This window comes from Rhinatrema bivittatum, chromosome 14, assembly GCF_901001135.1.
Source record: "Rhinatrema bivittatum chromosome 14, aRhiBiv1.1, whole genome shotgun sequence".
NCBI classification, from domain to species: Eukaryota; Metazoa; Chordata; class Amphibia; order Gymnophiona; family Rhinatrematidae; genus Rhinatrema; species Rhinatrema bivittatum.
Genome location: NC_042628.1, coordinates 37,465,515 through 37,487,827, shown reverse-complemented (window position 1 = coordinate 37,487,827; position 22,313 = coordinate 37,465,515). Strand labels below are relative to the sequence as shown.

At 43.3% G+C, this 22,313-nt stretch overlaps 1 protein-coding gene across 3 annotated transcripts in view; it reads left to right on the top strand.

Moving 5' to 3' along the window:
• The window catches only part of RNPS1 (RNA binding protein with serine rich domain 1), a 47,694-nt gene extending 25,381 nt beyond the window's left edge, over nucleotides 1-22,313 (top strand). The window contains exons 1-7 of one of the 3 annotated variants that reach the window (XM_029576976.1): nucleotides 3,134-3,265; nucleotides 12,240-12,395; nucleotides 13,735-13,929; nucleotides 14,209-14,311; nucleotides 15,432-15,585; nucleotides 20,690-20,834; nucleotides 21,285-22,313. In XM_029576976.1, coding sequence (XP_029432836.1) covers nucleotides 3,264-3,265; nucleotides 12,240-12,395; nucleotides 13,735-13,929; nucleotides 14,209-14,311; nucleotides 15,432-15,585; nucleotides 20,690-20,834; nucleotides 21,285-21,390 — 861 coding nt within the window. In that variant the 5' untranslated portion in view covers nucleotides 3,134-3,263 and the 3' untranslated portion in view covers nucleotides 21,391-22,313. Of the gene's footprint in view, nucleotides 1-3,133; nucleotides 3,266-3,927; nucleotides 4,040-12,239; nucleotides 12,396-13,734; nucleotides 13,930-14,208; nucleotides 14,312-15,431; nucleotides 15,586-20,689; nucleotides 20,835-21,284 lie in introns of those variants that run through there. The other 2 variants (XM_029576977.1, XM_029576978.1) reach the window with 2 other exon arrangements.

Here is a 22,313-nt window from a genome sequence, read left to right as displayed (position 1 = left end):
AACATGGAAAAATGTTTCTTAGGAAATCCTGTCTCTTCCCTATCCGAACAACTTTGGCCGTGTGGATAAGTACGGATCTACCGACTTCTTCACAATGGAAATCCCGCCTGCATAAGCTCCTGCTGTGAAAAGTGAATCTTTGGAATACCAACAGCGATGTACGAATATTGGCAGGGGTACTGGGACCCCCTTTCTACAGCCGTTCAAGATGACCTGCAAAGGCTGTAAGAACTGTGGGTTTGACAGGCCTCTTCCCGTTGAGCTTGTTTCATGGTGGCACACCTGCTATGCAAGTGTAAGGGTGCTAGGGGTGGGGGAAGGGCGAAGGGCGGATCATGTTGTAGCAGTGTGGAATTGGACAGTAAGTTGTAGTTGGGTCCTATTCTAATGTATATTCTGAAAACGAATAAACACATGTATGAAGAAGAAAAAGCATTTTCAGTCTTAGAATGATGTGTGAAATGGTTTTAAAATATTAGCACTGCCTCCCCATCACGCTCTCAAAATGTTTGCTGATAACCGTAATATGAAAATATCAGAGTGAAAAAATTCAATGATTACAATTCCAAGCCTGAGCAAAGCAAATGTGGTTGCCGTATTGGTCCACTTTTAATTTTTCACCTGTTCATTAAACATATAACATCAACACATATGACGAGCGGATGCTCTGACGCCCGCCACACAAAGATATATCTTTCTAATACAGTCAATAGTAGCGCACCCCTCCAAACCCCTAAAGCAAAACCAACCCCACCCCTCAAATCAACAAAAAGATACCACTGCTCACCAAAGCAACTATCCATGCATCCAAAGTCTCGTATTACTTTGAAGTAGACGAAGAAAAATATAACTAAATTCACGATGACAGATCTTTAAGCACAGAACTACGGATTTTAGCTGGTACAATTTGAGGATATACAATTGTTGTCGCTTACTTAGCGGTTCTGCCCCCATTTTTTCCAGTCGCAACAACTCATGGAAGGCATTTCTCCAGACCCAATGCCTGATGTCCACAGAGAGAGGATACACTCTTCCCCCATCAAACAGGCTTTATGAATTAAAACCTATTTCCTTTACCCTGTATTTGGAAAGAAGCAGAATCATCAAAAAGGACTCCCTCAGGTGAAAAAGAAATATTTTGCCCAAGCATATTTTTGAAAAAATCTTGAAGCCCCTGCCAAAATTTTTTAATGGGCTCACAAGACCAGAAAACATGATCCAGAGTCCCCCTATCTCTTGTACATTTCTGACACATATCTGTTGTAACAATGCCAGATCTATATGCTCTTACAGGGGAAATATAAGCACCCATAAAAAAAATAAAATTGCGTCTCTCTCAACCTCACAGAGAACACTAAAGTCTTCATATGAGGAAAGCCAGCCTGCAACTGAGTGTCCAGAAGTACCATGGAGAGTTTACTGTTCCATTTATCAAGCAAAGAAGCTATAAGTCTTAAAGGTTGAATCATCAATAAAGATTTATAAAGCTGAGAAATTCTCATCCTCCTAAAATTCTCAATTTGAAAAAAATCTTCTAATTGGTACACTTTTAATATGTAGAATTAAAGGAGCATGTAAATAACAGGGGTGGGAGAGGGGATGTCTCTCTTTGCTTCTGTCTAGCAGAGAGGTGGGACACCCAGCAAGAAACATGCCCAGATTTGTCCATCCTGGGGACCCTACAAGCATTGCCCCAGCAGGGGAAGGCCTCGGGTAGTCTGAGGGACAGCGATGGGACTAAAACTGGCAGGGGCTTTGCATTGCTGCAGGTCAGGAAGTGCTGACTGGAATGGAAATGGCTTTGTGTTGCATGACAGAGCAGCCTGGCTGTGGACCTTGGGGGTACACAACCCCTCCCTGGACAGATCATGGCCAATCATTTGAGGTGGCCTAGTGTGGCTGGGGGCCATGAAAGTGGGCTAGTAACTCCAATGTTAAAATTGAAAGTGACTGGCTACTAGTTATAATTAAGAAATGCGGGCTGTGATAGGCAAGGGGTTCCAAGGAGGCTGGGGTGGTCTGCAGGTGTGTGTGCGTGTGTAGACCTTGGTTAAAACCCAAACTTCTATGAGCATGGGGAGGCTGGCTCTTTCCTCCTCTATTAACCACAATATAACACACTTTTGTGGGGTTTATAGAAAGGGGCTTGGGTATTGGGCCTAAGTATTGGTTTTGTAAGAAAAAAAGTTGAAAATGACAGCCTGAAATGGCCTGCTAGCAGGGTGGTGGAGACATTGCTATTGTATATTTGGGATATACTTAGGACTGATGGTGGGGGGAAAAAGGGTGAGAGGGCAGTTAAGACATGGAGGAGTTGGGAGCTGGTGGTGGACTGCATATGTGAAATTATATGTTCATCTACTAAAAGTGGAATAATCTTAACTGGGCAGATTGGATGGATGATTTTGGCTTTACCTGCTATCATTTACTATGTTATTATGTTTGCCTCCTCATCTCCCAGCAATGCAAATTGTACTGTCTGGCACCTTATTCCTCCCCGAGGTCCACACTGCCACCTGTTTTTGCAACAGGTGTGAGGGGATCAGGGCTTGAGTTGGGGAAATGGATGGAGGGAGAGAAGGCCAGGATAGGGTACTGTATGAGAGCCATGTGAAGGGAGTGGAGAGGTCATGAGAGCCAATGACGAGGGTAGAAGGGGTTCAAAAGAATGAGGAAAATCAGAAGAGGGTTGTGAGAAGAGGTAGCGAGAGGCTTGGACCCCGAATGAACAGTGGACCACAGATTAGCTGGGGGTGGTACTGTCCATATAGTCTGTGGAAAAAGTGGCAACCCTATCATAGGATAAGAATTATAGTTTACACATAATCTATTTAGCATCGCTTGTAGATCTTATGTCTTGCTTGAAGAATTAGTGAATCTAATCAGAGAACCTAATATTAAGTACAAATATTAGGTTTTGGCCCGTACCTCCAAGCAGTTCAGTTGTTTAACCCAATGGCTATCAGAAGGGATAAAATAATAGTTTTCCAAAAATTGTATTTACTTGTACATCACAAAGTCTGCGAGGTAAACAGGATATCAAAAGCGTATTCACAGCTACAAATAATGAGTTTAGCACATGCATTATTAGTCTTACCATATTAACAAAACAGTTACTACTGTCTCTTTAAAACTCTTCCACCCTGGCCCTATGGTCGATGGCTTGATGACGTCATTAGGGAGCGCAGTCGCGGCCTGGCTGTTGTGCTGAGCCCGGGCGCGGTGGTCTGACGGCTGGAGGGAGACGGGCTACGGCAGGGAAGATGTAAGTTAACGGCGGCGGGGACGGTTTACATCTAATTACATCCTCCCAGGCTTGCCGGTTTGGCGCCTTGGAAGCCCTCTGAGTGGAGGCCGACGGTTCCCCGCGGGGCTGCTTTTGAAGCAGTTGCCTCGGGTTCTCTGGCCGCAGTTTTGCCGGTTTACTCAGCGCTGCTTTCCGCAGCACAGGCAGGTTGAGCCCCAGGCTTCGGGCCTAGGCGTCTGCTACCTGCCAGCGGCGCAGTGAATGAGAACTTGGCGGCCCGGGCGCAGCTTTTCTCGTCCTTTCTGTGAAACCGCCCTGTGTTTGGTTTTATCGGCCGAGGCCTAGTGCTCGGGAGATTTCCGATGCTTTCCAGCCGGTGACAGCCTTCAAGAGTTTTCGCCTGCTAATCTTCTTCACCCTTCAGTGATTTGCAGGGTCTCCGTATGATTTTTATCTACAACTCTTTTTTTTTCCCGTGGCCCATACGAATCTGGTTGTGTTGATATTCTCCTAATTGCACCCTGAAGATTGGGGAAATTGAGAGTTCAGCGCCTCCCCCCCAACCCCAACCTCTGGGTTTATGGGTGTATTTACAGTCTAGGTGTCTTCAGTTTGTTAAAAGCAGCAGCACTATCTTTTTTTTATACTAATTACCGTGACAGCAATGTAATTAAGACTAAACTCTTTTCTGAATTTTGTTTCTCTCTGAGGAAATACCAGTATTTAAATCGTTTTGAAAGCTACTTTTGAGCTGGAGAGGGCCTCCTGAGCTGATCCTTGCCAGAACCACATGTAGGTACCCTGTTGATGGGGTTGATGTAACAAGGTGTGCTCAGGAGAATATGCAGTTTAACCCACAGTTGTGCACAAACTTTACTGCTAATGCAGTAATGAGTTTTATTTTTTAGGTATCAAAATGTGCATACAGGTTAATGTCCTTATGCAAATCTCATGCTATTGATGACTAGCTATTATTTACCTCCCTCCAATGCAGAGAGGTATGCTCACTTGTGTTTTCTTAGCACTGGACACTTTAGTCTGAGGTGGAGTAAAGTTTCCAGGGCAAATGTTAATCTGTGAGTGGAAGCTGGAGTTCCAGTGCTGGGATTTGCAGTCGGGATTTTATGTGCAGAAAGAACAAACAGGAGATCTAGGAATAAGACAAAGGGTAAGCTATAGGGACAAGTTGATGTTTGAAAAAGTTTAGCTAATGTTGATTTTTTTTTTTTTAACTTTTATTATCTACTGTCTGGTGATCTGGACTTTGGGTTTATTTGAATTTTACATTTGCTTCCCTTTAATCTTTTGGAAAAGGATACTTGATACTTCCTTGCAAACTGGTCCACTTCCCCAAAATGTTTTGGGACAGGGAAGAGAAGGTGGAGTATTCCTAGTTTCCTACAGGGAAACTGACCTAAAGTCATCATGCCTCTGTATGTATTTGTCCCCCTCCTAATTATTTCTGAGCTGTTCATCCAATTTCATTCAAATGTCTTCCAAAAGTAGAGTACTCAGTGATCATTAGCTCATGCTTTTCATGCCTGTGATAGTCCTGGGCTGCAGTGGACCCATTTGGATGGAGCTGGTGCCGGGTACCCATGTGCCCAAGGGATTTTTCTACCCCCTCAGGTTAGGTTTAGGATTTGTTAGTGGTTGTGCTTACCTGAAATATATAAAACGGGGATGTGCTACAATATGTACACCCAATTTTAATGCTTGTACAGGAGGTTAACCCAACATGGAAATGGTCAAGAAATGGTATGCAGCACACAAAAAAAACATGATCTGGCTAAGAAAGTCAGAAAAATGATACAATATTGGCAATCTCCAAAGCTTCAGTTTTGCACTTCAGTGTAGAACTCAATTAATCGGAAGAGGACAAATTAAGTAAAGAACATTTGTAGAGAAACTTTGCTTCCTTTGAGTGAGAGGCAGCACTGCGCCCCCCCCCCCCCCCAAATTTTCTTTATACTTGGGAGGGAACTCTTCTCTCATGTTCTGTTTATAAACTGCAGTGCTGGGGATTTCAGCAAATTGCCAAGATTTGGAGTAATTTTTCTGGCCTGCTTGATGAGGCTACATTTTCTGTCTGAGTTATTAGCGTTAGTAGTGCTTCCAGGTCAAAGGTTAGCTCTGGGCCTCTGTGGCTGAAGGTGAGACAGGATTGGCATAGCAGTCCAGAGCTTCAGAAATGTTCTTTGTCATAGCACTGTAGTAGAAGATGACAAAAAAAAGTCAACTGTCCAAACTAGTCTGTCCAGTTATTTCTGTTTACATTGACAAGAATATAATCCGACTGGCATCATTAGAGCCTTGTAAGATATCACTCCTTATCCCCATCCTCCTTTTTAGCATTCCATCATCCACTATTTAGTTCATACCCAGAACCCCTCTCTTTCCATGTCTAACAAAGCTGTTGCTCAGACATTGTCTAAGACCCACTAATAGCCTTCCAGCTAGACCTGTCTATGTGAGTGCCCTGCTTTTGCGAGGGATTATAGTTATTAGTATGCAGACTGACCCAGCTATTAGTATAGTCTTAAAATTGAAACCTATATCTTCATCCTATTTTTATCTCCTTAAACAAGTTTAGGTACCTCCCAATTTATATGGTTTCATATCTTTCATGTTCATTTCATTTCCCATACTCTCCTTGGGATGGTATCTAACCCTGACAATCCTAACTCTGTGGAGTAATGCTGTCATCAAGGTCTCTGTTTGCTAATTCATTAATATCAGGTCAAATCCCTTGCAGACCTCCAGGTCATTGCTTCCTAGGTAAATAAGAATGAGATGTGGAGGGGGTATGGTTCTTGAATTGTGCTTTAAATTTGTTAAATGAAATTGATTGATACCATATTCCCATCAAGTGCACATACATTCCTTCTGTTGCAAATCTCAAACACTGGCACTATCTCTACAGCTTGCCACTTTGCCCAGAACATGAAGAAATGGCTGCAGATCCAAACTAATTTCTGTTGGCCCACTGTGTCCTGCTCTCAGGCGATGCCCTGCCATTGCCAACTTTTCACACCTTCTCACTTGGTCTCTGGGAAGTTGGAGTCTGCCGGTACCAATCTAGTTATCCCCATAGCCTGCATATCACAAGGCTATGTTGCTGCTGTTTTTCTTCTCTTTTTTTGCATGGATTCCCTGGTGTTTTTCCCACGGCTTCCTGAAGAACATTGCTGTTTTGGGAGTTTTATTCAACTGTGCTATCTTTTTTGTGAAAAACAATATTGCCCGTTGTTGTTCCCCTTGGCACTCTGTATCATGGTTCCTAGTTCTAAAACTTCCTTTCTGTTGAAAAATATTTACTACTTATGCATTAATAATACCTTTTAGGTATTAATGTCTCTATTGCATCTAGCCTGTCTCTCCTCTCAAGTGTACATATTTAGGTCCTTCTCATATATCATTTTGTTGTCCTTTTTCTGGATTGCTTCCAGCTTGTCTATTTCTTTTTGGAGATATGGTCTCCAGACCTGGACAGGGTATTCTAGGTGAGTCTTACCAGTGACCTGTAGAGGGATGACATTGCCTTCTTTTTACTGCCTGTTATGCCTCTCTCTTGGCATCCTAGCATGCAGTGTATTGGGAATAATATTGTATTGACTGTTTGCCTGCGAGTGATAGTACTTCCTACATGAGTTGGACTCTAGGGGGCAGGAAGTGCCATCGTGATTTCCACAAGAGAAAACTTTCTATGAATATGGGCAGCCGGTGGCAAGGTAATGCCACTCGCTGATAAACGTGAGCTCTGCTATCTGTGCCTTGGGCTGGAACATGATCAGGCAAATTGTTACAGCTGTGGGTGGGTGGATGTCCTTGCGCTCCCATTCCAGGGTGCTTTGGATTGAGGAGCTGTGAAAATCTCTTCAGATTTGCAGCAAATCCTCTTTCCACAGTGCAGCGTTGTCTACCTCACAGGAAAAGAGTTGAGCAGGAGCTCTTCAAAGACCCCCCCATCATCTCAGGCTGAAGCTACGGGGGTCAAATACTGTCAGCCGTCCTGCATCGAAGAAGAAGCGGCTTCAGTTGTTGAAGCCATCGGAGCCTGTGTTGAACAAGCACAAACACTCCAAGTGCGGTGCATCAGCACTGTTGGTATGAGATTCATTGGCATGTCTGCATGAAGCATTGAAGCAGATCTACACACCTGTGCAGTCAGTGCACTGAAGACCACAGCGCCTGCAGCCCATACTTCAGTGTACCTTGAAGCCTCTACGCACAGACTGCACGATGCTTCCGCACCTCCAGTCCTTGACTGTGAAGCACAGCACAAGTACACATGGCACAATCCCGAAGCAATTGGCGCGTGCATCAAGGCAACATCTTTGATCTGCACTGGCTTCCTCTATGCATGTTGCTAAAGGACTGTTGAAGCAATCAAAGCCACACTTTCCAAAGCATGTAAGTATTCCACTCCATCAAAATTATTAATGCATTAGGCCCACCACCTAGCTCATCAGGTTGCTATACTCTCACAATTTTATGCAACTCAACCTAGATCAGTGGTGGAGAGAGTCATGCTATCTCTGTCCTCTCCAGTAATGAGAGCATTTACCCTGACAAGGATGCTGTTGGAGAGTCTTCACTTGGAAACCCCGATCTAGTATATTCCATAGCTCCACTAACCTCCGCTAACCTCCAATAAACCACCTAGTCAGATGCAGGAACCTATCTTAGTCTCTGAAGAGGATGTTCTACCAGCCTACACCAGATCAGTGGAGACATCAGCCACTTGACCAGATTGCTGGTTTGGTAAGAAATTTCTTCACCTCTCTGACTAAGGAGACAGAAGGAAAGATTGAACTTCTCCTCTTCACCATTACTGCGGCACTTCCTCAGATCGGAGTCCTAGTCTCACCTATCAGCTTGAACACATTATCAGAACCCGTACATTGGGGTTTTTCCATCATTGCACTCACGTTTAGCGGAGTCTAGTCAGTCGGAGGCCGTTGACCAACCTTGGAGGTAACGAGAAGAACCTTCTGATTCATGTTTTTCATCATTGGAGACCTAGATAAGTAAGCCCTTGCCAGTGGGTTTGGAAGAGGACACTATAGATACACCTTCTGACCCACTTCTGGATTCTCCCGACCACACCTTGCCCCTGAAAAGATGGGAGCGACGCTTGACATCCATGTCTGTAAAGACAAAGACCCCTCCTTGGAAGGTCTACTTCAGATTCTAGACATACCATCGGAGCTGGTGGCTCTCCTAGTTCACAATATCTTCATCATATTGCAAATGAGAATGTGGGAAACTTAAATTTTGGGAATTCCTATGATGAGGAAATGACCTTAAATATAGAGTTGAGAAGTCTCCAGCATTCAGTGACATTCAGCTATCACACCAGTCTGTAGTGGTTGAGTGCACTATGAAAAATGTGAAAGGTCAGAATTCATCCAGACTCATCTCTCAGGGAAAGATCATAGGCTATTTGACAACTTCAGCAAGAAAGTCTTTCAAAGCTCCATCCTTTCAGCTTGCATCACTATCCACCATTTTATTCCATCTCAAGGAGAATCACTGGTGATTTAATTTCTGGCATGTCTGTTGTAGGTGCATTTGTTGTATCTACATCTTGTTTGTCATTTTTTATTATTTACTGATTTGAGTACATTTTATTGTAATGATTTTTGAAATGTTTGATCCTATAAATTTTAAATACCTGGTGCAATACATTCATGATTGCATCCAGAAGCTAAAACCTTTTCAGCAGCCTATGGAAGGTGGTACTTTTAGATATGGAGGAGGGCATTTGTCACCACCTCAGATTTTTGTGTGTTCAACTTTGTTTCACATACCTCCTCAACCTCAATCTGGACTTGGCGTATGGCGTGGCTTAGAGGGAGCAGCGTATGTGAAGATGGGCATGAGAAGTTGGCTGACTTACCTTGTTTAGGTGACAACCTGTTTGGTGAAAAGCTCAGAGGAACGATTGCTCAGCTTAAAGATCAAAACGTAGCAATAATCTCTCTCTCACCAGCCCTCCACTTTGAGGTGCTCCTTCTTTGCATGCATGTGACTGTACTTTCACAGGCAGCTTTGCAGATCTTTTCAGTAGTACCACCTGCTATCTCTTCCGGCCCAGCATAGCCACTTCCTTGGCAGTGGGAATATTGCCAACCAAAATGCAAACAGACCCAGCCCAGACATGGGCTTTGTTTCTGATCCCTCTGAAGAATCCTCACACTTCCATTTTGGTGGGGGTAAGAATCTAGACTTTATTTATTTATTTATTTTTTACATTTGGTGTCAGATAATCAAGGACCTCTGGGTCATCAAAATCATGCAGTCTGGTTACTGGTTGCATTTCTCCGGACTTCCATTTTTTCTGTACAGCGTGCCTCTCAGTCCAGATCTGACTCACTTGCCGCAACTTTACCTGGAAGTACAGTCACTTCTTTAACAAGCGATAGAGCCAATCTCTGCATTGTAACAGTTACAGGGCTTCTACTCCTGATATTGCCTCATCCCCAAGAAATCAGATGGCTTGAGGCCCATTCTGGACTTGAGATATGTGAACAAACATCTGCTCCAAGAGAAATTCAAGATGAATTCTCTCAGCACGATTCTCCCTTCATACAGAAGGAGGAGTGGATGTGTGCCATGGACCTAAAGGATGCATATGCTCTCACATACCCATCCACCCTTCTTATTGGTGCTACCTCCACTTTCAGGTGAATTCTTCTCACTACCAATATAAGGTACTCTCATTTGGCTTATCAGAAGTTCTGAGAGAATTTATGAAATGCCTCTCAGTGGTAGCAGCATATCTGTGTTATCAAGGAATACGTGTTTTCCCGTACCTGGACAACTGGCTAGTCACAGCACGTTCACGGGAGGAAGTACTCCCGTTCCCTGGGAAAGTTGGTTTTTTTTTTTTTTTGGTTTTTTTTTTTTTAACAGTTAAGCTTCCTAGTCAATTTCAAGAAATCAAATCTAGTCCCCACTCAGAGGCTCAAATTCATTGGATAAACTAACTACAGGAGAAAGTATTCTTGCCTTCAGAAAGAACGAATGTCATGAGATCACTCATCCACAAGCTACTCTCCTTTCCACACTTAACAGTCAGAGTGCTACTAGTGGTCTTGGGTCAAAAGGTGGCAGCCATCCATGTGGCCCTGCTTACTCGCCTCCATATTAATATCCTTAAATGGGGCCTGTGTTCTTGGGGGGGGGGGATCAGCTAACTCAACCACTGTTGTTTGTGGTTCATGTCATAGGGAACATGAAGTAAGATTGCAGTGGTGATTACATCTTCCAATTCTCAACGAAGGAGCCCATCTTCAAGTGCATTTTATCAAATAATGCTAGCAATGTATACCTCCACCAAAGGATCAAGGCTCACATGCCTATGAAGGGAAGAAAACTTGATTTTCCATTTATAAGCTGTCTGAATTAGCCATTATACGTAGGGAGTCCAATGATTGTGACGGAGTATTTACTGAGTAAGGAACCTGGACTTCAGTGTGGAGAGTTAACTACTATGAGAACAGATTACCCAAAAATTCTTGTCTGAATTTACTGTTGGTCTTTGAGAGGTTGTCGAGACGGTAATGGGATATAAACATGTGAACTGATGATCAGGTTGCAACTTTGCAGATATCTTCAAGAGGCACTTCTCGGAGATGAGCAATGGAAGAGGCCATAGCTCTCGCTTGATGAGCTTTGACAGCCTGTGATCTGTATACCTGCTAAGGTGTATCAGTGTTGAGTGCATTCTGCTGTCCAGGTTTTACAACCGTAACAGACTTAGCATGCCTAGTCTGTTACGGTTGTAAAAATTGAACTATTGAGGATGATGAAGCTGAGTTCATTTTTTTGAAATAAGCTAAGGCTCTTTTGCAGTCCAATGTATGAAGGATTTGCTTACCATAAACCATGTTTTCCGTAGTTAGGATGAATTAGCCATGGAATACTCACCCACCTTCCATGAGAGTTAACTACATAGCTAGATTTAGCTCTTATATAGACTGCCCATGTGGCAGTCTATATATAAGCTCAAAACTCTACTAGCTTGAACAGATGAATCCGTTTGGTGCTGCCAGATGACATCACCCGCATGTATTGGCTAATCCATCCCTCCTTTCTATGGAAAACGCTGCTTACAGTAAGCAGACTTGCTGTACCTGGCATCAGTCTAAACCTGAAAGGAGGAATCATTCTTGTGATTGGCTTGGGCCTAAGAGGAGATACTACGGATGTGCTTTCGTCCAGCCATTCATTTAATTCGTTTTGCACGTACCTAAAGAATGGACAAATGTGCGCACAAAACGAATGGTGTGCGTCTATATGGGCACACTTTAGAAATAGGTGCGCACCATTCGTTTTGTGCGCACATTTGTCCATTCGTTAAGTATGTGCTAGGTGCCCAAACGAATGAAAAGAATGGATGCCTTTTTTTTTTTTTTAATGAATGCACAGCCCTAGGAGATACTGCCACAGCAGCCAGGCTCAAGTGAAATCACCATGGTTGGAAGTTGCTCCCTACCACCTACAAGTGGAAAGAATGGGGAGGGAAGATTGACTGGAGACAGCCTGTAGGCAAAGGGAAAGATAGGTTGGAAGTTGCCTGGAGGGAAGATGGTGAGAGCAAAAAAAAAAGGTGAAAAGAATACAAATAAACCAAAAGAAAAAAAAATAGAAAAATAAGTAACACCCCCCCCCCCCCCCCCCAAAAAAAACCCAAAAACCAAAACCCCCTAAATAAAGCTATAAGTAAAAACAAATGTTTTGGCCAGCACTCACATTTTCTAAATATGTTTTCATTCCTGCTATAAGGATCTTCTTGATTCAACCCAGCAGAATTGACACCCAAAACTGATCTCAGAATTATCTAACAAAATACATTTTTAAGCAAGCTCATTTTACCTTCTCTGCCTTATAGCTTCGTGCCCCCTCAGTAGGCTAAATTGGAGCAGTCAAACAGTACTGTGGTGTGAGACTGGTGTAAACTGTTATCTCGAACTCTGCTTTCAAGGGCTCCTTCTCCAACAAAGCGCAAAGACCGTTCCGAAGACAAGTCGAAAGACCGTGCCAAGGACAAGATGGTTATCAAGGAGTCTGGTGAGAAAGAGCGTGGGAGGGACAAAACACGGAAAAGACGCAGTGCCTCCACAGGCAGCAGCAGTAGCAGGTAAATGGACGCAGCATGTCCCGTCTTGTAGATTTGGATTTTTTGGATGTCATTTCTCGCCTTTCCAAATTGGAGCTCAAGGCTGTTGTACCCAAGGCCGTGGCAGGTGAAGTGACTTATGGCTGAAGCATGTGCATTATCTCGGGTGATTCTGCTGAACTCTGTGTGCTGAAATGTTTGTTCTTTCTCCATAATGAGGCACCCAAGGTTGGGGCTTTAAACATGTCAACAGTTACCTGAAGTTGAATTTTTGACCTGCAGAAGTAGTAGAGCTCTTTCTCAAAATCATTTTATTATTTCTGTATCCAAATATTGACTCATTTTATATGTGTAGAGTGTATTGCCCAACTCCCGAGTGTCACTGTAGTTGTAAATTAAGTCAATATTTGGTTATAGTTGAACCTCTTTGCAGCAGGCAGATAAGTTAGGACTTACTTATAGTGATTTTTGTCAAGGTTATATATAGTTAAACTGATTTGATTGTTACAGTTTTTCATTAACCATTCATTTCTGATTCAAAGGTGATTTAATATTTTAGTGTGATACTGATTTGCCTTTTGAATACAGAAGCAAAATAATAGCTCCATGTTTTACAAAGGCTTTTCAGGGTCCAGGCCGTTATTGGTGGTAGAGGGAGAGCTGTTAGGGATAGCTATGCTTTTTTTATTTTTTTTAATGCTATTTGCTCCCTCCCAGGTTAGACGTGTCTAGCTTCTGATATTCTTGATTTATCAGTTAAATTGACTATTTTTCTTGCTTTTAACCCTTTATCCATTTTTTTTCCTGTTCTTTTGGGTTTCCAGCTTACTGAAAACCAATCTCTAATGGGCTATGATACCACGAGTCTTCATTTGCAGCTACCCAGGGTGTGGTTTTTTTTTTCCCCCCCTGTATTTTGTAAAACTCTTTCCATGTAGGCCAGCTGCTATGGGAACAGTCCTCGGCAAGCCCAAAGACTGCATGTAACTCTTTGTGGATCCTCTACAGTGTGGCAGTGCGCAGCACTGACAGCCAGCCACCAGGCCGACCCTGCTTTTATTTTTTCTTCTCATGCAGCCCTGCTGTGTCATGTGTTACTTCCATAACTCTGTGTTGCAATGAGATTTTTGTTCTTGTCTTGGTTTTCTGCAGTAACTTCCATTCTAGCACATACTCATCAATATCATTTTGCTAAAATACTTGCCAGTGTGCATTCAGATGGCAGGTGGAAACTCTGAGCTTGAGTTATGTACCTGCCTGCCTTACAGTTCATATGATTGTGTGCGCCCTTCTCTAATGTTCTACCTTACTTGATGGGATCTGGCCCTGAAGTCTTAACTGAGTCCGTGTTTTCCTGTAGCCGATCGCGCTCCAGCTCTACTTCCAGCTCCAGCTCTGGTTCCAGTTCCGGCTCCAGCAGTGGGTCCAGCTCCTCCTCAGCATCGAGCCGCTCTGGCAGTTCCAGCAGCTCTCGCAGTTCCAGCTCCAGCAGTTCCTCTGGGTCCCCAAGCCCATCACGGCGCAGACATGACAACAGGAGGCGGTCCCGCTCCAAGTAGGTGGTGGTTGCATTATTATAGGTCAAGCAGTGTAAACCTGTGTATATATGTGTGTGTGTGTGGTATGTTTTGGGATGTGCCTCATCCCTTAGTATGCCCCTCTCTCCTTGGAGGACCTGCTGGACTCCTCAGATTTCATTTTTCAGTTCCTTCTCTCTTATCCTGCAGTCTCGTGCACTAGCTGTGACCCTTTTTTCCCTTTTCCTGACAGCCTGGCTTACTAGCAGCTGGGATGGGGCCTTGAAAACAGTTCTGAGTTTCTGTACTTGTTGCAGATCCAAACCACCCAAAAGGGATGAAAAGGAACGGAAACGGCGGAGTCCAACTCCCCGACCCACCAAAGTGCACATTGGGAGATTGACTAGGAACGTGACAAAGGTAAAATGGATTTTTTACTTCCTTATGCTGAGTGTTATCTTAAGTGCTTTAATAGTGACATTGGCATTGTGTATGTATTGGCAGGCAGCTACTGTCTTGGCTTCTTATGCAAAGTAGATTGATGCATTTGAGATCTTGTATGAAGACGATGGTCTTGTGCATTCTTCTGTGTTTGAGCATTGCAAAGCTTCTTGTTTTTTTGAAGAAGGCAAATGAGCCTTTTGTGGGTGTATGTGATTTGAGAGACCTTGCTTTCTTCTGTACTGCATTTATAATCTGGTTTGCATTTATGCTGGCCAAGGATCTTTGGAGGCATTTAACCTTTGTGTGTCCCCTTTAGTGAACTAAGTTTGTATGTGCATTGGGTGTTATCTTTTATTTTAGATACCACTTCAGTTTCCATTTTTTAGAGCATCGTTCTCCTTTGTAGGAAAGACATTTTGTATTGGTGTTATGTCTGGGGGGGTGGTTTTTTTTTTTGTTAACCCCCTGTGGGAATGGGAACAGATTTTCTGGATATAGTCAACTCTCTTTTTTTTTTCATTATAGATAGCTGCAGACAGATGGGGCAATCTCTAATCTTCCAGATGGTCTGCCTTAAACCTAAGGCACCATATTTATTACATTGAATATTATATTAGTTTTGATATAGAACACTTGTATTATGGTAAAGGATCCCTAGTGGCAAGATTATAGAAATGTAGCACTGGGGTAAAGTGTGGAACTTTTCTGAATGCAGATAATGCACACGGAGCAGCAGTTACCACCCTGAACACCTTGCTCAGCAGACTGGTTTGATCATTTGGTTTTTATCTGCTGTCATTTAGTATGTTACTTGTAGTTAGTGTTTGTCCCTGCGTCTTTCTTGCACATCTATGCCTGGCTAGGATAGCTAAGCTGATCAAATCTGGAGTTAACTGCATTTTCCTTCATAAGCATGGAGCAGCTACTCAGTCGAATTAGCTGCCATTCTCCTGTGTATCCCCAAGTCCTGCTCAGTGATTATCTGGCATACTTTACCATCAGTGGTTGCTTGTCCTCATACAGTGGTACATTTTAAGGAGTGGGACTTCCTGTATAAATCCCCCAATAGGGTAAAAATATACTTGTTTTCTTCCAGGAGCACATTTTGGAGATCTTTTCCACCTATGGAAAGATAAAATCAATCGACATGCCCCTCGACAGGCTTCATATGCACCTTTCTAAAGGCTACGCCTATGTGGAGTTTGAGGTTGCGGATGAGGCAGATAAGGCATTGAAGTACATGGACGGAGGTAATGGAAGTTAAACATGAGCAGTATTGTGTCTGAGGATATCTAAGGCACTCGTGCTGAAATTTCTCAGGAAATAGAAAGTAGCTTGGGACACCTGCTCTGGCTTTTTCTCTTAATCCCATATTGTCAGGAAATTGACACACGCATAACTAGAAGCAAAGTGTTTAAAAAAAAAAAAAAAAAAAAAAAGCACAATAGAGTTAATTAAATTATTGGACAAAAAATGATACTTTTCAAAATTATGTAAGCAAACTGACTTGTCAGATTGTTATCTTATTTGCCCTATTTTTGTCTGAAACTTAAAATCTGGCTTTAAAGTCTCACTCAAAAAATGCACACCTCAAAAATATAATTCTCCTCTTCTTGAACAAACAACAAACAAAATATGGGGAAAATGCAAATCCTTATGGGTAGACTTTTATGTCCGGTATCTTTAAGGGTAACTCCCAAAAGGGAGTACCTCAGTGTTTAGAATATACCGCTTTTGTTTTAAATTTTTAAGTGAGCTTTAGTACTTGTGTTTGTGCAGCATTTTGTGTTCTATATTTTTTTGTGGTAATATATTTTCTTATTTGCAAACTCTCCTTAATAACCACAGTCCTTAAGAGAAACTTTGAAAGGTAATTATTACACACAAAAAATAAATGAAGCCGCCCCCCTACTCGAGCAGCTACTATCGTGAGCTGAACTGCCAGCTGTGGGACATAACTGGCTGCAGGCTTCCAGGTGGGCTGGCTCAGTGGCAGTGCCGCGTGCTTCCACTGAGCCGGCCCACCTGGTTCAGTCATCGGGTCAGTTCCTGGATTAGGACTTCTGCACTCCGGGTCGGCTGGGGATGCTGCAGAGGCAGCATTCGTCGCTCCTGGGGAGGGGAAGAGAAGAGGAAATCTTGGTCATACATAAGGGATCTACCTGGTAGCCAGATTTGGAACCCATGATACGTGATTCTGGAAATCACTTGCTGTAATCGCCAGACTAGGAACAGTGGGAGGAAGGGTCTATTAAAATAGGGGGGGAAAAAAATCCCTGGGTAGTAGCCAAAATCCCAGCATTGGTCCCGATTTGAACTGGAAGGGAGGGGGGAAGTTGGAAGTTCCCTGCTTCTTAGCTGCTGGAGGCAGAAGGCCCATCCCCTTCATGACCTCATTCTTGGCTGTAAGGAGGGAGTAGTCTTGCCAGAATTCTTTGTCTCCTTCAGCTGTGAACAAGTGTAGACTGACTTCCCTGAGCCTCCTGGTGCAGCACCGGCCTGGTAGAGCTTTCTAGCTCCTGGGGCAACAATCTCAAAGCTTGCTTCCCCAATTAGGATCCTGGTAGAAGCTGACCTAGGAGCTGATCTCTGCTTCCCTAGGGAACTGAGGATAACTCGAGGCAGTGACTCCACTTTTCAAAGAGTAGGGGAACCAAGAGGACCTATTCCCCCCCACCCCCCTCTACCTCCCCCTCTCTCTCTCATTACCACTATACTTTTGTTACTCCTGGGATTATGTGGGAGGAAAAAAAAATGCTCTGAGGCTGCAGGCATGTAGCCTGTGGGTCCAAGAAGATCTCCAGCATTGCCAGCTCCTTTTGCCAGGTATATAATGGAGGTTGCAACCCAGCCTTCCTGAATAAGCCCAGCGAGGACTTACCTCGTGTAGGGGAGGGGCCCTGAGAGGGGCTTGACCTTGGAACTGACTCGTGCCCAAGTTCTGGGAAAGAAGGAGCTGCTGCCTCCAGGCCAGTTAGACCCAGCAGAACCCCCCTCCCCAGAGGGTGAGGGGACTGGGGAAAGTATGGGAGACAAATTCACATATCCTAGCTCGGGCCTCAGACAGGAGTTTACAGGGGGCTTTACAGGCACCCACCTCAAGTAAGTTCTTGTTGGTGATGCACCAGAAGGACCCCGGGTGGAGAGAAAGCATGTAGCCTAAACGCTTAGGGGGCTCCCTTACAGCCAGAGCATCACCATCCAACAGTCACCCCAAATGCCAGGGAAGAACTCTGGTCACCAGGCGAGTCAAAGCCTAACTCATTCCTGAACTCCCAGGAAGAGGGAGAGTGCTGTTTAGAAGTTACACAATGTTAGGAGCTACCACCCAGGAAAGAGATCTAGGCATCATAGTGGATAATACATTGAAATCGTTGGCTCAGTTTGCTGTGGCGATCCAAAAAGCAAACATTGTTAGGAATTAAGAAGGGAATGGCAAATAAAATGATGGATGTCGTAATGCCTCTGTATTGCTCCATGGTGAGACCACATCTTGAATACTGTGTGCAATTCTGGTTGCTGCATCTCAAAAAAGATATAGCTGCACTGGAGAGAGTGCAGAGAAGGGCGACCGAAATAGGGGCATGGAATGATTCCCCTATGAGGAAAGACTAAGGAAGTTAGGGCTGTTCAGTTTGGAGAAGAGACGGCTGAGGGGGAATATGATAGAAGAATACAAAATCATGAAAGGACTTGAACAAGTTAATGTAAATCAGTTATCTACTCTCTCAGATAATAGAAGGAATAGGGGGCACTCCATGAAGTTGGCAAGTAGCTCATTTAAGACAAATCAAAAGTTTATGTAGCTGGGTTTAAAAAAAGGTTTGGATAAGTTCCTAGAGGAAAAATTAATGAATTGCTATTAGTTATTAAGCAATAATAGCTTGAGATTTATTTGTTTGGGTACTTGCCAGGGACTTGTGACTTGGATTGGCCACTTTTGGAAACAGGATTCTGGGCTTGATGGACCCTTGGTCTGGTCCAGTATGGCATGTTCTAGTAGTGTGATAGTTGAGGTAGAAGTAGAACATGAAGATTTGGTCATAGGCCAGAAGTAGTATGTACATGAAAGACTAGTTCATACAAAGGAGGAAGCATAGCGGTGATAATGATAATAGGTGGGCTGCTGCTTGTTTGACCTTTTTGTAGTGGGTAAAGATCTGTCCATTGGGGTCCTGCTGTAGTTAGCCAAAGTGCCCCGTTTTTAAGTTGGTGATGAAATGCCATCTAGTCATTGGTGCTGCTGCTCCTTTGAAGGTTCTGGATCTAGATTTATATTTTTGCAGAGGTGGTCAAGAGTTGTTTTTGGCCCAATTGCAGGTGGGGTAATATATACTTAACTTTCTCCATCAAGTATGTAGGACAATGCCTTTCAGTGACTTGAATGTAAGGGATACAATTTTAATGTGCAAGGAACAGGGAAGCCAGCGTAGGGAAACTAGAAGTGAGGGGAGACCCCTTCCCATTTTTGGCTGCCAGTAGTTGTTCTAGTGGCGGCATTCTGGAGTACCCGTAGTTTGGCTCTTGTCTTTTGGAGTAGTCATGCATAAATAGCATTGCAGTAGTCTGGATGTGTAAGAACCACCACTTGAATGACAGTTTTGAGGTCAGTTGGGTGTAGTTACTTAACCATGTGGAGGTACCAGAAAGTCATTTTTTTGTTACTGCTGCTACCTGGCTTTCCATTATGAGGGCAGAGTCAAAAATGATTCCTTGGCTTTTGACTTGTTGCGGTCACAGGATGATGTCTGCCAGAGTGAATGGGGGCAGGGAGCCTTGTCTGGCAGTCATGAGGAGTTCCCCCACCCAGAGGACCTCTGTGTTTTGTTTTTTGTTTTGTTTTTTTCTTTAACTGAAGGCAATTGTCCTGAGGTATTGATCGAGGAGCTCTGTTCCATTCCAGGGGTCTAATGGGGAAGGAGGATTCTGCTATTATCTGTTTAGATACATTAAGACCAAAGGCGCTTGTGATTATAAGAAGAGGTTGGAAGTAAATAGTGAATGGAATGGGCACCCCTGGGGCTACACCCTGTCACAGGGCCAGGTTTGGAGGATGCTCTGTCCAGTTTAGTCTGGGATCTGCCAGGAATATCAGCTTGGGGCACTGCCACGGATACCTGGGTTGGCAGGTCTGTTTTTGTATTGTGCCCTGCAGGGACCCTGGATTGGACTTGGTATAGATTCTTGGGCTCTTTAGCTGTCTGGAACAGTGAGTCCTGACAGTGTGGGAAGGTTAGTTGGTACAAGCAGAGGCATTGCATGAGGGCTTTGCAATGTGATTTTGCTGGGTGGAAAGAGATTTACAGAACTTTCAAGGTGGATTGAACAATTTTAAGTAGCTGTATGTTGATTTGGGGGACAGGGGGTTGAGGGTATTAGATTTATTGCTGTGGGTATTTATTTATTTTTATATACCAACATTCAATCTGAGATATCACATCGGTTTACGTTCAGGTACTGTAGGTATTTCCCTATCCCCAGAGGGCTTACAATCTAAGTTTTGTACCTGAGGCAATGGAGGGTAAAGTGACTTGCCCAAGGACACAAGGAGCGACAGCAGGACTCGAACCCTGATCTCCTGGTTCACAGTCCACTGCTCTAACCACTAGGCTCTTCCCCTGAGGTCACTTTTTTTTTCTGATTATTAACCTTTTCATTTATATAAGTAAAAAGAATAATAAAATCACAGGCAAACAAATCAAGAATACACAATACATCATGTCCACATTATTTAGGGGACCCTCAAAATAAGGAAAAAAAAATTCTTAAGGGTTAGGAGAGCCATAACTTTTGACTTGGAAGAAAATGACTGGCTTGAACCAGAAATAGCAAAAAATGTTGTCCTAAATTTTTGAACTAGTAAAAGATGAGGTCTTATGGCAGAGATCAGCTAGCTTTGTTTTTGGATCGTGGGGAAGGGGAGGTAAGGTGCCAGCTTGACAGAATTGGCAACTAAAATGTGTAGGTAAATAGGAAAACAGGTTGAATATGGATAGTAACAGTGCGAGTGTCACCATCTTGCCCTGGCAGTGTGTTTAGGATTTCAGCTGATATATCCATTGCAAGTGTTCTGAGAACACAGGCTGGGGGCCCCTTGGCAACTACACGAAGGCCATGGCTCATTTCATTCAGGCCTCTGCTGACCACCACGTAGGCTTGAGTCCTCACTGACTAGGAATGGACTTGGTGATTTAAAGTATTGATTGTAATGTGCTCTTACTTCTGACATAAAGCAGCAGCCATCAGGAGAGGTTGGTTTCTGCTTTCTTCTTTCTGTAGCTGCAGTGCAATAGGCCCACTAAAAGTCTCTGTAAAGGTAAGATCTCTTCTCTTTGTTTGATGTATTTTTAATAGGACAAATTGATGGCCAGGAAATTACAGCTTCAGCTGTGTTGACCCCTTGGCCGAGACCCCCCCCAGTCAGACGCTTCACCCCACCTCGGAGGATGCTGCCACCACCCCCAATGTGGCGTAGGTCCCCACCACGCATGAGGAGAAGGTAATACTTTATATATACACACACACACCTTCTCTAAAAGGCCTTACTTTGTTAGCTGCTCCAGGGGCTCTCGTTGGAGATTCATTATACATAGCCTCCATTATTGTCCTTGAAATGTTTAGAGAGCAGAATGTAGCATCTTGTTTTTAAGGTAATCTGTAGCTCAGTTGCAATACATTTATTTAAAAAATAGCTTTAATAGAAGGTTATTCACTTTTACTTTGTCATCGCACATTAGGGCTACCTCCATTCTGGTTTGTTTTTGTTTGTTTGTTTTTTTGTTTGTTTTTTTAGATGTTTGACATTTAATGATGTAGGTTATTTCTCCTTTTCCAGTTCTCTAATGCTTTTTTCTTTGCTGTAGTAATTTTATTCTGTTTTTATATAGTGCTTTTGAAGGTTTTGACTCGATGGGTGTTTTTCTTTTTTCCCCTCCGTTTCTGCCTGTAGGACACGATCGCCACGCCGCAGGTCCCCTGTTCGCCGGCGGTCCAGATCCCGATCACCTGGACGTCGGCGCCATCGCAGCCGTTCAAGTTCCAACTCCTCCCGATAAAAAACCAATCGGTTGAAAGTATTTTTATGAACCCAAGTCCCAAACAAAATATTGTAATTGATAGAAGTGACGGTGACAGATGGCAGTGAAACTTAATTGTTTTGCTTATTTCCCACTTCAGACCCATTTTCTTTGATACAAGTGAACCTCCCCCCCCCCGGGTTCAGTTTTAGGAATACTCTTACCATTGTTGTTGCTTTGTGACAAATATAGTAACTGAAACCCATGGAAAGTACCAGTGATGAAGAAAACATCCTAGAATCAGTAGTTCAATAAACAAAACCTGGTTTATCCTACCACAGTGTGGTGGTAAAATTGTGCATTTGCCCCTTAGAACTGAAGTAAACTCCTATCAGAAAATAAAGCTGGTCTTAGTGTGGTCACAAAAGTAGATGACTCAAGCCAAGCTTTCCAAAATGGAGCCACCACGGAGACGCCTGGTACGTTTACACTTTGATTTAGCATTTTCATGAGATGAAAAAGGTTATCGATGGACCTAGCGGCCCATGTTAAATTTACAAGCCAAGACATGCAGCTAAGATCTAGTTTACTTTGAATCGGACCAGAGACGGGGGTTTTGTAATGTGGGCATTTTTGTTTTGTTTAGCTTTGCTGTACCTGGGTTGGTTCGGATCTTCTTCACCTTTCTTAATGGTTTAATGTGGACTTTAACATGGCCCATGCCATTGTTAGAAGGATAGGAGAATTGAAGATGCATGGAGATAGCAAGAGAGATTCCTGTAAAAAAATAAATACAGAATAGGAGTACAAATGTCTTCTCTGCTGTACAGTAACTCCTCTAAAGTTCCTTTGGATTATTTTTTTTTCTTTTTATATCACTTTCCAGAATTCAAGGTTATGTTGTGCTTGTATTCCGTGTCGTGTGACCTGAATATTAAAGAAACCAAAAGTATTGAAACTTA